The 16,437-nt window shown below is 39.5% G+C and overlaps 2 protein-coding genes across 2 annotated transcripts in view; both read left to right on the forward strand.

Annotated features, from left to right (window-relative positions):
- The window catches only part of oxsr1b (oxidative stress responsive kinase 1b), a 42,004-nt gene extending 34,155 nt beyond the window's left edge, over nt 1-7,849 (forward strand). Inside the window, exons 12-18 of the mRNA XM_040044503.1 lie at nt 1,530-1,565; nt 2,525-2,701; nt 2,865-2,920; nt 3,010-3,062; nt 3,444-3,512; nt 4,419-4,483; nt 5,037-7,849. Of these exons, the coding sequence (XP_039900437.1) occupies nt 1,530-1,565; nt 2,525-2,701; nt 2,865-2,920; nt 3,010-3,062; nt 3,444-3,512; nt 4,419-4,483; nt 5,037-5,111 (531 nt within the window). The 3' untranslated portion in view covers nt 5,112-7,849. The remainder of the gene's footprint in view (nt 1-1,529; nt 1,566-2,524; nt 2,702-2,864; nt 2,921-3,009; nt 3,063-3,443; nt 3,513-4,418; nt 4,484-5,036) is intronic.
- Nucleotides 7,850-8,494: 645 nt separating this feature from the next.
- Nucleotides 8,495-15,873, forward strand: slc22a13b (solute carrier family 22 member 13b). The gene is made up of 10 exons (XM_040044513.1): nt 8,495-9,764; nt 9,988-10,091; nt 10,523-10,677; nt 11,131-11,302; nt 11,397-11,517; nt 11,599-11,693; nt 11,781-11,830; nt 14,443-14,588; nt 15,486-15,714; nt 15,830-15,873. Exons 1-10 carry the CDS (start codon nt 9,390-9,392, stop codon nt 15,871-15,873), a joined length of 1,491 nt encoding a protein of 496 aa, XP_039900447.1. The 5' UTR covers nt 8,495-9,389.
- Nucleotides 15,874-16,437: the final 564 nt, after the last annotated feature.

A 16,437-nucleotide genomic window follows, 5' to 3' on the forward strand; every position in this document is an offset into this window, starting at 1 on the left:
ATATTTTTTGGAGTTGGATTAAATATGAGGTTTTCCCCTTTATTATTCACAGGTATGCAGTTTGACTTTTAAAAGCTTTTTTTTTTAATGAACTTATTCCGCTTCTCTGCTTTGCAAATACTGAAAAATATAACTGTGAAATATGTTACCACTCGTTTATACCTCAGTCATGTTTCAGTTTAATTTCATGAGGTTTATAGTGATGATGTAATCTTTCTGGGAAATTAAGCTGAGAGGATTTCTGTGGATAACACAGGTACAAATTAATTTATTGCTGGGTATAGCTGTAATACAAACCGAAATAGCAAAGTGTGGACAAACTTGCCTGAATCCAGACTTTAAATCACTCTGCTCCACTGAGTGGACTGAAAGTTTTTTGTTTGTCTGGTTCAGGCAAAACGGCAGTTTCTAGGTTTAATAAGGAGTGACGGGGAAAATCAAATCCACTCTTCAGTGTCAGACTTGAGGAGTCAATAGAAGTGAGACAGAATACGTGTGTGAATGAGAAGGAGTCAGTGAAGCTGCAAGGAACAGAGGTAGCGAAGGTAGACGAGTTTAAATACCTGGGATCAACAAGAGACGAGTGTCACGGGTGATTTGTGACAGACAGACAGACAGCAAGAGTGAAAGGGAAGGTTTACAAGATGGTAGTGAGACCTGCTATGATATGTGATTTGGAGGCAGTAGCACTGACAAAAAGACAGGGGGCAGAGCTGGGAGCAACCGGGATGGGCAGAATTAGAAATTAGTACATCAGAGGGATGGCTCAGGTTGAGATGAGAAGTTGAGAAGTTGGAGAGGCAAGGCTGAGATGGTTTGATGTGTGCAGAGGAGGGATAGTGGATATGCTGGACATTGCATTGGTTTTCGAAAAGAGGAAGACGACATAAGATTACAGGATGTAGTGAAAGAGGACATGCAGAAGCTTGGTGTGACGGAGGAAGATGCTAGGGATAGGGTGAGATGGAGGCAGATGTGGCAACCCCTAATGGAAGTAGACGAAAGAAGACAAGTGTCAAACTGAGGAAGGACACTGAGTGCAAGGAGTTAAAAATTCTGTGTGATAGGAGGGAGGTTGATGGGTTTCTGTCAGCTTACCTAGAAAACAGAAAAGGCTGTTTTCAGTATGTCTGAGATGGGATTAAAAGTCCTACAACTCATTCCCAAAACCTTGCCTGACTAAAATTTGAACCCACCCTCTCCTTCAGTGTAGTCACTGTTGCTGTTAGAAGTTCTGCTTACTGAAACCAGATAAATCAGCCCTTTTAGCATCAGCCACAATTAGCAAGTATTGTTAGCACTGGTTATTGCTTTTCCCAGTCTAATGATATCTTAAGAAAGTTATAATTAACTGTGCGGACACATAAAGGAGGAAAGTAAACGAGTGAGCCTTTTTAATGAGTTTACTTCTTTTGCTTCCAGTGTGATTCTTTGCATCCATGTGTGCTTTTATTCTTTTTAATTAATTTAACTCCATCTTGATGAAGTTGTCGTCCTGACTGTTGCTTTCTTTTGTCTATTTTTAACAGTCACCAAGAGTGAAGGAGGGATCACAGAATTCGGAGGTGAGTTTAACCATTTTACAGACTCTTTAAATGACCGTAACTCTGTTAGCATTTGTGCCGGAGACAAAATTCTAACAGTTTCAGAAAGAAGAGAAAGACAAGCTTTTTAAGGATATTCACTGTAGTCATCTTGGGAGTCCTGCTTTATTTGGATTGCTTGCAGAGTCCTGTTCAGTTGCACAGACCACAAGCTTCAACATCCAGCACATTAATCTGACTCAGTTTCCCGTCAAAGCTTATCCCTGGAGGTGAGAGTTGGGCTTTCACCTACAAATCAGATCAACCAGCAGTTTTCGGTGGGATACTCTGCAGATTCCAAGCTCAAGGGCGTTATCACACTAGGTCATACTGTCAGTGGATTTTTCTCATTATCTTCTGAGGCGTCTGAGGGACGAACATTTTGCACAAGTGATTTAAACTTTGCCCTAAGACAGCTGGGATAGGTCCCGTGATCCTGAATATGGATAAGTGGAAGGAAATGGATGGCTGGTTTTGGCCACATCAGGACAACCATTACTCACTACGCTATAGACTCGCCAGATTTGGCTTCATGTAAGTTTTCTTGAAAATGAAATTCATAGGGTCGCCGTCGTGACACAGTGGATGTGGGTACGTGTAGCTGGTTAAAAAGGGGCTTCCAGAGAGTGATCCAGGGGTGCACGAGAGGGCCGCTAAAAGCGGGGTAGTGGCCGAATTTTAATCGGATAAGTTTCCAATTCCAGTATTGACCTGTATATGACACAAAGGTTTGAGATCATCAAAAGTTTTGGCATGAAATCATCCTGAGAGTGACAAATCTTTGTAGCCAGTTTGAGTACGTCTAGTGGGTGTTAACATTTTGACTTTAAACTAAAAATAAAACCTCATAATCTTCCTTTAATAATAGTCAAACATCACCAAAGTCAGCGACTATCTTAATATACAGACCAAAAAAGTCAATCAACCAATTTTCCCTTTAGGTTTTCCAGACTCCTGAGCCTTTAAGTAGTCATCTCCAGCCTATGGCCGCAGGTCTGGCTGAACTACCTCAGGCTGCAGGTCAAGTTCCGCTGCAGCCCACACCAGCCACCGCTCAATCTACTGCCCAGGCTGCATCTCCCCCACCAGGAGTACCTGCTGCTGCTGTTCCCCCTCAGGCTAGTCTCCCTAACTAATACTTCCCATCATAAGCTTTTATTTAAATGCTACATGTTTACCTATCATTTTTTTTAAAGAGGTAGTTTGCTCATCTTTCTTGAAGGTATCAAAATATAGTGTGAAAGTGCAATTTTAGTAAGATTTTTCCTTCTGTTTCCACAGATTTCAGCTGCCTCAGGGGATGTTCAGGCTCCCATTAGTTTGGTATTAAGGTTAAGGTATGTTTGACTCATTTCTCATCGTATTTTTACCTTTCGGTAAACTTTGCGCCTCTCATTTGCATTCTTTCTTTCCATCATCCCTTCAGAAATTCAAAGAAGGAGCTAAATGACATCCGCTTTGAGTTCATGCCAGGGAGAGGTAAGTGTGGATGTCACAAAGCAGTATACAAAATGTCCTGTGGCAAAGAGTTGACTGTTCGGGGTGTCACATTTGTGCATAATCAGTAGGAAAACCGACAGTTTAACAAATTGCATGAGCTGTATTTGGTAAATTGGCTTTTTGTCATTGCAGCTAGGAAAGCACATGGGTGCAACAAAGCACAAACGAGCTCATTTAGAATGTAAAGTGCTGAGAACAGAAGGTGCTTTTTTTGGTTTGTTTGTTTGTTTAAGCAGGAAGAGCGTGAGTGTTTTGAAAATTATTAAGCCGCGGTCGTGTTCTGTTTAATATTTGCTTTTATTAAACTCTGTTGTGTTGGTCCACCTGTCACAGTCGTCGTCTCATGCTCTGACTTTTCAGACACAGCAGATGGTGTGTCTCAGGAGCTGGTGTCAGCAGGCCTGGTGGACGGGAGGGACTTAGTAATAGGTCAGTGATTTCAAACATTCCCCTGCCACGTTAACAAAATCGCCTTTTCTCACTCAGCATGTTTTTGCTCAAGGCTGAAAATGAGCCTTTTAAAGGGGGATATTTTTAACTCAAGCAGGTCTGCTTTACTGCACATTTACTGCATTAAGCAGGCAGAATAAAAGCCTTGCTGTGCAGCCACACAGGCCAGGGATTCAAGAAAACCTAAAAACAAATAAGGAATATTCTCTCATGTTGAAATGTAGTTAGTTGTATGATTAGTTAGTCTAGTTATAAGGTTAGACACTGAAGAATATGTTTAGCTTCTGCTTCCACTACGCTAATTCATACTTATGTGAACAACTGATGTAGAGCCTCTTGTATTCCTAGAGAGATGCAGGTTACAGCGCAGGGTTACAGAAGGGTTTGAGATTACAGCATACTTGTGGTAATTGATACAGAAGTGTAAGATATTTAAGATATTTGTATTAAAACACTCCAAAAAGCAACATAACTAATTCAAATGAAGTCTAGTTGACAGCAATACTTGGCTAGTAATGTTGGCACCCATCTGTGGGTCAGATTTACAGTGTTACAGCAGTTTGAACAGACGAGTTATTTAAAAAAAAAAAAAAAGAAAGAGACAAAATATAAACATAGCTTTAGAAATCAAAACTGTTTTTGATAATTGGGTATTTTAACACGGCAAGGTGGAGTGTGCCTCAAGTGGCTGTTCCAGGAATTGCCATTTTTGGCATTTAACTCAGTTTTAAACTCCAAAAGTTGCAAATTAGATCAAAGAAATTGAGCAGGTAACAGCATAATGTTAAATCTCACAAAGGCCTATTCTTGGTTTCCGAGTATAGACAGTGATGTTAGGATGTATTTCTTTTCATTCAACTTAAAGATTTCTTCTTTCTTTTTTAGTTGCTGCAAATTTGCAGAAAATAGTCGATGAACCTCAAACCCATAAAAATGTCACTTTCAAACTGGTGAGTGTAACATTTTTCATACTGGTTAGAGATCATATATAGTTTAATCTAAATAAACTATAGAAGTTGTGTTTTGGAAATAATTTTCAGCTCTGTGGTGTAGTGGATTACACACTCGCTTGTGGGTTAGAACCTGTGAGGAGAACAAATCTCCTAGCATAGGTTTGGGCACTTAATAAGAGACTGGGACTGTTGTGGATTGCCACACTAACCGGCGTATAAAGAGATCAAATGAATTGGTTCGGCCATCCACAGCAGTCCTAGTCTCCCATTTAGACCTCTTGAAAAAATGTCAGAGATCAAACATTAGAAGCTGCCTCACTTGATATAATATAACACATAACAAATGTTTGGAAATCTGTTCAAGTTTGTCGTGCGGGAAAGAAAAAAAAACGTCTGCTATGTCGGCATATTTTGGTATCGGTCTTAAAAATCCTGTATCGGTCGGCTTTAATTAAAACAAAAAACTCTTTAAAGGAAAACAACGTTATTGCTTTTCTGCTTAAAGATGTTTCTGCTCATCATTTTAAATCCATGTATTTATCTTTTTCAGGCTTCTGGAATTGAGGGATCTGAAATACCAGACGACATCAAGTTGATGGGCTTTGCCCAGCTCAGCATTAGTTAGATGTTCTACCTGGGACCGTGACTTGCCTAAAAAATGTGAAATTAAAAAAAAAAAAAAAATAGTTTGAATGCATTTTTTTTTTCTTTCCATGGCTGTAAAGAAACCACTACTGCCAAAGAGAACAGTACCATTATTTTCTTTTTCTTTTTTTTTCTTTTTTTTTGTCACGTATAGGATTATAAAATGCCACCTGTTGAATTTTAGGTGGTCAGCTGAAGTATCAGAACGTACAGTACGAGAATCACTCGAAAAAGTTTACAATGTACATGTAGAAGGATGCAATTATCCACAAGAAATGTTTTCATTTCCCATCCCGGTCTCCCTCATCCTGCCCCCCCCCCCCCCCCCTTTCCTATCTCTAATGTGACGCATTTGCACAATCTGAACTAACACCCTTGAACCCTGACAAGTGTAACAATGCCTTATATATTCATCAGAACTACTGAATGCACATTCTTTTGGGGGTGGGGACATCCCCGGTTACCGTATGGAGCATTACGTTGTCTGAAATGCACAAGTGTGCTTTCAGGTGCAGATGCCAAACTTTTTGCTGCAGCTTCACACGCCAAATAGAAATAAAAAGTTTCACATACTCTTGTTTTGACGTTGCAAAACAAATTACTTCCTACAGAAAGAGATGGACGCATCTTAGTGTCTCGGAGTCTTTGCATTTAAAGGTTTTTCATATTCTTTATATTTTCCTATCATCAACAAATCCCATGAAAGACCAGTTACTTCCTGAAACATCTGAGCAGCAGCTTTTTTTCAACAAAGTAAATGATACAAGTCTGTGGGGACTATTCAGCACTTAACTGATAGACATTAGCTCTCTGTGTAGCATGTTTGCATTAATTTAAATTAAATACCAGAAGCAAAGTATGCGTAAAACTTTGGATGTGCAGATTAATATTATTATTATTATTATTATTATTATTATTATTAGTATGATCACGTCTTGGGTTATGTTATGGGATTTAATGACAATAAATGACCCAATAAATATAAAAAAATTTAATGCCCTTCTTTAAAAAAAAAAAAAAAAAAAGCATCAGTGCTTTTCAAAACTCGGCCTTCGTGTTGTGATTGATTGAAATACATGTAAAGTAAAAAGTTTTGCAGCAGTTGAAACCACATGTGCTGTCTGAGCAGATGCGTCCCTCTTGGTGTTTGTTTGTCTGTTTGGAATTGGTTTTCACAAATTCTCAAAAAGAAAGAGAAAAAGACTAAAGTGTGTATTTGTTTATGTGAATGGATTCTAAGTACTTGATTTAACCTTTAGTATGTAAATAATGACATTTGGCTCTGATTGGTTTTTTTTTTTTTTATACTGGGTGTTTCACTCTTGGCCTTCTTTCTCTTAAGACACGATTGGGGTTGTTTGGCTGCGTGAAGGATGACGACGATGACACTACACATCAGGCTTTGAATTTGCTCGTTTCTTTGCAGGATGTATTATTGCTTAATCTGTCACGTGTGATCATTTGCGCATCAACAGTTTTCAGCTTTTAACTTTCTCGCCTTTTGAAAATGTTGAATATATTTTCCCGTGGCGCTGTCCCCATGCAACATTTCCCCCCTCCAAAAAAAAAAAAAAAAAAAAAAAAAAGATTTTTCGCTGGGCAACAGAAAAAGTGTCTCTTAGTAAGCACCAAGTGTGGGAGCTGTTTACAGTAGCTAATCCTTTTAAGACGCATCTGAAGTAATACAGCTGCTTTGCCATCGTTTCTGAAAGTGTCTTTAATGAAGATTTCCGTCACTTTTGAAGATCTGAGCCGTGATTGTAAACGTGTTGAATGATCAGAACTGTTCGACCGCGCTCTGGATAATTTTGTGCATTTATGTCCACCGATGACGTGGCTCGATGATGAATGTGCATATCACAGTTATTTGGCACCGACGGCTGCAGAAGGTTCATTTACCGCTCTGCTCTTATGTGTGGATCTGAAACGCCAGCGAGGTTTTAGTGTTTCATTTGATGATGTGACAACTTCGTAACCAGATGCCATAGTGAACCAATCTGAATGCATTCGTTTTTCTTTGCTTGCAGATGAAATGTTACAAGGAAATATTTGAACACGTTTATAGTCAAAATACAATTTTACGCTAGCCTTAAATTGAAAATGACCAAGTGTAATTTTTTTTCTGTGTGCGCGTGTGAAGTTTCTCTCTGGTTTTGAGTTAGACTTTCGCTGTCCTTGAAATGTACTTCCTGTTACTTGTGAAGCTACCTTAAATAAAGATGTACAGGCGTGTCGACCCAGGTTTCTCCCCTCGGAAGGGAAGCGACGAAGTCAGCCACGCAATGTTGTGCATACGTTTTCAAACTGCAGTATTTGGTGCCATTCTCCCGTTATAGTCTGCAGACTGCAGAGAGGATTGGTCTGTATGAGCCCTGAGAGACGTGTGTGTGTTACATAGATTGAGCTCTGCTTTCGGCAGAGTTGAAGATCTAATGGCTTTCTCATCCTTTCTCCAACAGTCCCACTTACACGCAGTCTAACAATAAACTGTAGCAAATGAACAGATGACCGGTTAAAAAAAAAAAAACCTAAAACAACCCATAATACACTTTTGTCCAGGCAATAACTAATCAAGGCTGTAATATATTTGAAGTTTGCACCTGTTTTCAGTTTAGTTTCTTTCCATTCTTTCATTTCCTCTGATTTTAATTGTTTTGGAGTTCAAAGCATGTTTCTCTTGATTATTTTTAATCAATAAAGAATGAGCATATCAGCCTCCTTTTAGAGGTCTGTCGCTTCTTTTAAATGCACCATTCGCTGTGATTTTTGCAGAAGATGTGGGCAAATTGCACACAATAAACAAAGGCATCAGAACTGATTCTAGATCTGTGCATTGTCATTTTCCTCACGTTGCACCTGTTTGTTTCAGACTGAGCTTGCTCCTTTGGTATCAGTTCCTCCAGATTTATTGTCCTTACTATCAGTTTTATTGTGTTCACTTTTGCCTCTCTCAGCATTAAAGGGCTGCATCAGCAGACATGTTTAAAGCAGGAAAGCAGGGGGAGACGGATTCTGTAAGGCTTTGAAAACTTTTTACATTTAGCATAATAATAATGGATTGGATTTATATAGCACTTTTCATGGCACCCAAAGCGCTTTTACAATGCCACTATTCATTCACTCACATTCACACACTGGTGGAGGCAAGCTACAGTTGTAGCCACAGCTGCCCTGGGACAGGCTGACAGAAGCGAGGCTGCCATATCGCGCCATCGGCCCCTCTGGCCAACACCAGTAGGCAAGTAGGGTAAAGTGTCTTGCCCAAGGACACAACGACCAGGACAGAGAGCCCGGGGATCGAACCGGCGACCTTCCGGTTACAGATGCGATTCCCAACCCCCTGAGCCACGGTCGCCCCATATGAGTTGACCCTCCTGTCTGTGTCTGTAACTACGAAAATACAAATGCTATCTTTGACCTATGTATAGGAAACACTGTTGAAACAAGGGTCAGACTGGGCAAACATCTAGGTGGACTTTGTCTCTAAATCGCCACTTTGCCAGTTTGGGATGGCACATTGTTGTGTAGGATGAAAGGCAACAGAAGTTATCAAATTCTGCATTGCTTTCTTTTGAGGAAAAAAGCAAGAAACTGAGAATAAATGTGCTTTTTGCTCACAGAATTTCACCATATGTGCATCATTATTAGCCCAGAGACAGATCTTGCCCCTCTGTGACCATTTATTGGATAATCAGAAGAAAATAAATGGATGTTAAATGTGAACTGTTAACTGTCCTGAGCTATATATTTAGATCATGACTTTTATAACATAACTTGTTCAGTTTTCCTGTCTAATATTACAGAAGTTTAATGAGTTTTAAGAGGCTAATGCTGCCATTAGGTGACAAATAAGATGGCATTACTACTATCAAACGTACTAACTAAAAAAAGAAAAACTAATGGAGTGTTGTTATATACCTTTATCAGATGTATGCAGCTGTCATATATCTCTTAAAGGGAAAGCGACATTTTAAAAAAGATTACTACATCAGAAGAGACGGGAGATTTAATGAAGTTAAGAAGTGGCTTAATCAGTCTAACCAATGGCCTGTTTTAGTGTTGAAACATAATCAAAACCTGATACTAATGGATCACATTTGGCAGTGTACAGTACATCAGCAGTCTGTTTAGCGAGTTGGGAGGTCGTAAAAGCACAGTGATTATCAGTTTAAACATTAACCAAGTCACGTTGATTACTTGTGGCTGAACCAAATCTTTTCTCATTTTCACATGAAGCTCTGAGGACTTAGTTGTAAATATGAGCAACTTTGGGGAGATTTTGAAGGAGATTAATTCATTTGGTTTATTTCAGAAACGTTTGGTGGTTGCATTATGCATCCCAAGCATATTTCTAGCTTTTGACGTTATTGGCCAGGTGTTTGTCGGCATGAGCTTCCCACACAACTGCAACACCGACTGGATCGTGGAGCGTGGGCCCAACCTGACAGAAGACAGGCAAAAAAATCTGACCATCCCAGTGAAGGAGGATGGAGGATTTGAGAGCTGTTTGATGTTCACGCCGGTGGATTGGGATTTGGAAATGATTGAAAAATATGGGCTCAACACCACAACAGAATGCGTTAATGGAACAGATTTTGAAGCATCTGGTGGTGCCTCCAGCATTGTGACAGAGGTAAAACGTCCTTAGTGTTCACAGGAATGTACCTAGTTGTTCCAGGGATTCTGTTTGCTTGCTCTGTATGAGCTGATGATTTGACCATCAGAAGAGTAAATCACAGCAAAGCATTTCAACATCTTTTTTTTTAATATATAAATGTCTCCTCTTGGGTTGGTCCTTTACAAAAGAAAGTTGGTGTTTTGCATGACAATAACACCGACTTCTTCTCTGCTGCCAGTTTGACCTGGTGTGTGACAGGAGCAACTTCATTGAAGCATCACAGTCCATCTACATGGCCGGTCTTCTGGTTGGAGCACTGGTCCTGGGCTCCATGGCTGACAGGTATGGATCATTATCCTTACGTAATGACACTGATTAAATGCAAATCAACACGGAATAGTTTTAGTGTTGATCTTTTAACCCATGTAAAAATAAACTTGCAGTAGCTTTAATAGTAGTCAAACTGTGTAGTTGTAACTTATTGCTTTGATTGGGACGTTAATGAGGATGCACAGAAACAGCTCATCCCAATGAGTATGATTTGTTTTTCATTCTTGTCAACAGATTTAGTCCAGATTCTTTTTACACGCAGTGATTCAGACTATATCTACACCGTTAGGGTTGACTGCCAAGTGCAGCATATTAAATCAGGTCACCCACTGGACATAATAAACATGTTGGTTTATTTTCTAAATTCTGAGGAAAGACCATACACATCATGCTTGCATATTAAAGTCCAGGATCAGTGAAACAGTTCTTTCTTGTCTCTGTAGGTTTGGTCGCCGCTTTGTTGTCCTGCTTTCACTCCTCTTGCTGATGGTTTTTGGTGTGGGAGTTGCTTTCTCACCCAACATCTACGTTTTTATAGTTCTCCGATTTTTAGGCGGAATCTCGGTCTCCGGCATTGTTGCTAATGCATTTGTAATAGGTAGGTACGATGTTTAGTCACAGCTGAATTTAATGCCACAGTGTACCCCTGCATCCTCCCTGCTACCACTGAAGAGTATCTACACAGGACTGTACATGCAAAAACCCCCAATAGTTTCTTGGTTTTTTTGTATATTTTTTGCACAAGTTAAATGTTTCAGATCACCAAACAAATGTTAATATTAGACAAAGATAACGCAAGCAAATACAAAATGCACTTTTTAAATGGTGATATTCATTGTTTCTGATGCAAATAATAGTACACACACACGCACGCCAGCAGTGAATCTAATAGATTTCAGCTTGATAATTTAATTGTATCTAATAATCCAGGTGTATGTTGTGTACAGAAGTATAAATGAGTTTAGCATGATCTTGTCAAGCGACACACGCATGCTAAACAAAACTGTAAACCAGAAATCATTCCTTTTCCACATTTTCTGTTGGGCTGAAGGAGGAGAATGGAGTGATTCTTCCAGGTTTGCGTTGTGCACCATTATCTGCCACTCCACTTTTCCTCTTGGATTGATGCTGATGTCTGGTGCTGCCTATTTTATCCGCAATTGGAGGATCCTGCAGCTGGTGCTCTTCTGCCCACTTATCCTCGTTCTGGGTATTTTCTACTGGTCAGTTGCCACTCCTGTCACATTAAATATTATTACCAACATCGTGTAGAATAACTTTATAAATAAAATTACGGTTTGTGATCCTTTTAACCAGGATTCTCCCTGAATCAGCTCGCTGGCTCATTACCCAGGGCCGCAAGAAAGATGCTATAAAGGAGATCCAGAGGGCAGCCAAGGTGAACAAGAGAAAGGTCTCCAAAGACCTGTTGGAGAAGGTGATCAAACTCTTTGGCTTCAACCAAAATCAAAGAAAATATAATACTGAACCACACTCACGTAAAAATGTAATTGTTTAGCTGGAGGATGAGACTACAATCAAAAGAGGAAACATGTTGGACATCTTCAGGATATCATATCTGAGAAAACGTGCTCTCATCATGAGCTACGTCTGGTGGATATAATTTTTACCCTCTAAAAGCTGCCACATTTATTACCTTTCCTTTTTGGGTTGACTAAAAATATCTCTCATGCTTAACAGGTTTGGAACTAGTCTGATGTACTATGGACTGAGCCTGGTTAACTCGAAAGGTAAATACAACCTCATTATTACTTTAAGATTCCCTAATAGACCCACAGTTAGTTTAAAGGGTAAAAAATTCAAATATTTACCGATGAAAGCATGTGTGAAAAATATCAGGGTTTTTATATATTTGTAAATACAGCAAATATTCCTTTCTTCTTTCTTGAAGTGCAAAGATGCATAAACAAAGCTTTCATTGATTTCGCTCCAGAAATTCCAGCTTCAGTCATCTTGAAGTATTTCACACCACCACCTTTTCACTTTCAGTATTATGCTGCCGCTAAATACTTTAAGAAACTGAAGCTGGAACTTTTGGAGTGATCTTTTGTGTGGAGATGAGTGGCAGGGGTCATTTGTGACAGAAAGATAGTAGCAAGAGTGGAAAAGAAGGTTTACAGAGTGGTAGTGGGAAAAAACTGGAGCTGGCAAAACTGAAGATGCTAAGACTTTCATTGGTGGATAGGTTAAGCATTTTGGAAACAAGTTAGGGAGACAAGGCTGAGATGGTTTGGACATGTGCAGAAGACCCCACCAAAGGATGCAGTGAAGGATGAGATGCAGAAAGATGTTAGAGAGACGGTGAGAACCCTAAAAGGAGCAGCCAAAAGAAGAAGAAGAAGAAGAAAAAGACACATGCATTTAGAATTTCCCAACATTTGGTGGAATCCATTCTCTCTCCTAGCTGCACAGCGTTTCCCTTGCCAATAACTACCACATGCACTGAAAACACTTCATTTTCCTGTTTGCTTAACAGTTAATAAGGTGTTTTCAGCTGTTTGTGAGAAAAATCATTTTGAACATCGTTTTGAGCACTTGTTTCACAAAAGATCGGCTCATCCATCACACACTTCAGTGGTTCTTGACTTGCCTTAGGTCTAATGAATCCTTACTTCTTTCTCATTCATGTAATAGCATATTTTTTCTAGTAATGCTTAGATTTTTCATGCAACTGTATTGACACATAGAAAATATGATGCACAATGAGTTTACTTAGCAGCAGTGATGTTTTATTGTTTCTCTCTATAGGTAGTAAATCAGCACTGGCCAGAGAGGAGAAGAACAATAGGGGGTATTGATTTTGAAAAAATTGCAGCATCTCAAGCTGGTGAGTATCTTCTTTCTAGCTCAGCAAAGCTTTGGTTGTGTCAGCCTGAATATCATATTACCCTGCCTATACTATCATGTGAAAGAAACGGACAAAATTAGTTTTTTTAAAGCATTCAGAACAATAGTTTCACTTTTCTAAGATTAAAGGACTATCTCTTTATTGAGTAGTTATCAGCAGAGCTCAGATTTAAACTTTTTACAGTTTGATTAGGGATACGTGAGTAGCAACATAAACAAACAACGCGAGTTCATGTCATAAATTACACGTTGCAATAATGAAAGCAGCTACAGCGAGCTTCAAAGTGCAAGCTTCCAGGTAAAAGACCGGCTGATAAAACTGGGAAATTCTGCGCCTTGATTTAGGTAATGAGTAAACAGTGAACTATGATGAATATGGTTTGGTTCTATAAATTCAGGGTCAAATAACAAACTGCTGAAGACGATTCAGCTTAAGATGAAAATATCAGAAAGAAAATAAACAATCAATCAATAAACAAAAATAAAAGAAACTTCTTTGGGCACAAAAACATAACAAAAATAAACAAAGATGTTAGACGTGCCTTGGAGAGCTGTCTTCAGCGAGTTCAGTCAAAGCTTTGGATGACTCAACTTGGTGTAGGAATAGTAAGCCACTCCACAACCGGACAGAAATAGCTGGTGTGCTACAAGACCAGAATAAGTGCAGGAGGGTGAAAGGGTCAGCTGTTTCCGGGAGAGGAATGGGACAGAAAGAAGGAGCGAGTGGCAGAGGCTCCATGACACAACACAAACCAACAGACAACTAAAGTTTGGAAGAAACCAAGAAGATAGGGAGGAAGGAACTGGGAATATTTCTTCTTCTGTGAGTAGAGATTTGTATTTTTGAATGAAAGGAGTGGCACATGCACTTAAAGAAGCTTAATACAGTATGTATGGTAGAAGCTGAAAACTAATGGCTATTATTCACATTTTTAACAGTTGCCCAAATCTGAAATATTAGTAGCTATTAGTAATATTAGTTAACGGATACTGCAATGAGTTTTATGTTTCTTCTTCTTTGGTCACAGAGCCTTTTTTGCAGTGTTTTCCAGCTTGTGGACTCATGATTTCATAAAGTATCTGTACTTTCATAAACAGCTTTGAGACACGTCTGTTTACCTTTGAACTTCGATGCTTAGTCAACCGTTGTTGCAGTGACTTGCCTGTTTTAACTAGTATGTGTGTCAGCAGAGTCGGGTATCTCTCCTGCTCCACAACAAGCGGTACATTTATAACTCGGCCACATGACAGCTGTTAATATCAGCTTCGAAAGTGCTGGACCCCGAATTGGGACCTGTGTTATTAACAAACATCACGAGCCGTTTGTTAATAACACAGATGTCAGCCGTATGTTGTTAAACGAGCCACGACTTATTTCAAATCTGGCTGCATGTCGATGATGAAAATGTCACGAGACAACCCTGATCACTTTGACTTCTTAACAGAGCCATAACAAAATTTAACATTAAAGCTCCCGTGTCTGATGTCTCTGCAGATGAAAAGAGGAGGTCAGCTGCAGACTTCAGAGACAGCTCTTTCGTCCAAACCAAGGAGAAACTTTCTGTCTCGGTGAAAGCAATATCAGCTCTCTATCTGTCCAAAGCGGGAACCAAGGAATCAGCAAACAGTCCTGTAAAATTGGTACATGTCACATCTCCCCTTCTTTTTAGTTCACCGTTAACTATAGAAAGTAAACTTGTTTAAAGTTTACACACTGAAAGAATTATCTCAGAGATTTTTATGCAAGGTAAAAAAAAAAACGAAATAATTTTTTGGCAATGAAAGTAAAGAGTTAAAGGTTTATTCCACCAGCCTTTATAGTGTAGATTTTCAGCTACACATTGAAGTTTGTTATCTATATGTCATCATAATATATCATAAATTAATTATTGATAAGTGAATTTCTGGCAGCAGCCAAACAATAATGCTGATGTAATTTTTTAATTATTATTATTTCTTTGCAGGAACGAAAAGTGTCACGTGAGTCTGGGAAAAGAGTAAACCAAATCAAGGTAAAGTGCAATGTCACTGTGGTGTTGCATGATGTTGTGATTGATGCACATTGTTCTGTGCACACTGGATTTGCACAGCGAGCAGTATCGTGCTCCCTTTGGCTCAAAAATCCAAAATATGCTGCTTACCTGCAAAATAAAGAAACAGATTCCCTTCACAGACTTCCTCACGCTTTTATTTTTTACTCATTTTGTGGTTGCATTTGTGGTTGTACTTGCTGGTTGCTTTGGAGTTCAGCTAACCAGCTAACACGTGGCATGAGGAAAACAAATCACCTGGCATGGCTCTCATTCCTGTGAGTAGGTGTGACTGCTCTTGAGCATGAATTTCTCTGAATGGATGAAACAGTAAGAAACATTCCTTTGTTCTTCTAAGATGTCAGAAGACTCAAGTGTCCAAGAAAAGAAAGAGGATTTACCATTACCTCCTTCAGCAAGACATCAGCCAGAATTAGAAGAAAGCTGTAGGACAAATTCTCCGCAACCTAATCTGCCCCAGCTTTCCAAAGAAATGTTATATCAACAGAGGCAGAAATGTGAACTGAGGCGTCTCCTGAAGCACACCCATCCAGAGCTGAAGATGCTGGATGATGTTGTGGATGAAGAGCTTGCTGAAGTTTTGAGCTCAGAGAGGATGGCAGCTGACGTAACCGGATACGAGGGAGAGGTCCTATCGAAACGCTTGATATTTGAGAACTGTGGCTCGAGTAACAAAGTGTCTCACTACACCCCCAAGATGCACATGGAAGGGGGACGTGAGAAACAATGTGATTTTAGTAAAACGCTGGCTGTTCTGGAGGAAATAAAAGAAACGCCTCGTGCAGAAAGTGCTAAAGAGGTTATGGAAGCTGAAAAATCTCTTGGTATTAGTCCAGACACTGACAGAGAGTGTGAGGAAGAGACGGTCAGACTAGACGTTCAGGCTACCAGAAGGATATTTGAGAGTCAGTCTGTGAACATGTCTGGGCCAAATCTGGGTAAAATCCAGGGAAAGGTTTCTATTAATGGGGATGAGACAAAGGAAGTCCAAAAACAAAAAAAGCAATTTGAAATGGCTTGCAGTGAGAGTATACACAGAAAAAATGAAAGCACAAGCAATGATTTAGCAACAGAGCCCCGTGAACAACCATGTCCTCATGTCAGTCAAAGAACTGAATGCGACTTCTCATGTAATGATGAGTTTTCCACTGAGGAAGCACTCTTTGAAGAGGAGTCTATAAGCTTATCCGATTTGGAAAAGAATGATGAAATTATTAAAACAAGGGCAGCTCTTTTTCAAAACAACCCCTTTATCTCCACCAACATACAAAGAGAGCCCTCCGTTGTGCATACATCAAAAACTCAAATCACAAGCGGTAGCGGTGCAAGTGAGGACAACATGACCACCAATGTTAAAAACAGAACCCATCTTTTTGAATCAATGCCATTTGACAAAATTAGACATCAGAACGAGGATGAAATTGAGACAATGGTGGAGA

Source organism: Simochromis diagramma, unplaced genomic scaffold (genome assembly GCF_900408965.1).
Source record: "Simochromis diagramma unplaced genomic scaffold, fSimDia1.1 OVJJ01000602.1, whole genome shotgun sequence".
Classification (NCBI taxonomy): Eukaryota; Metazoa; Chordata; class Actinopteri; order Cichliformes; family Cichlidae; genus Simochromis; species Simochromis diagramma.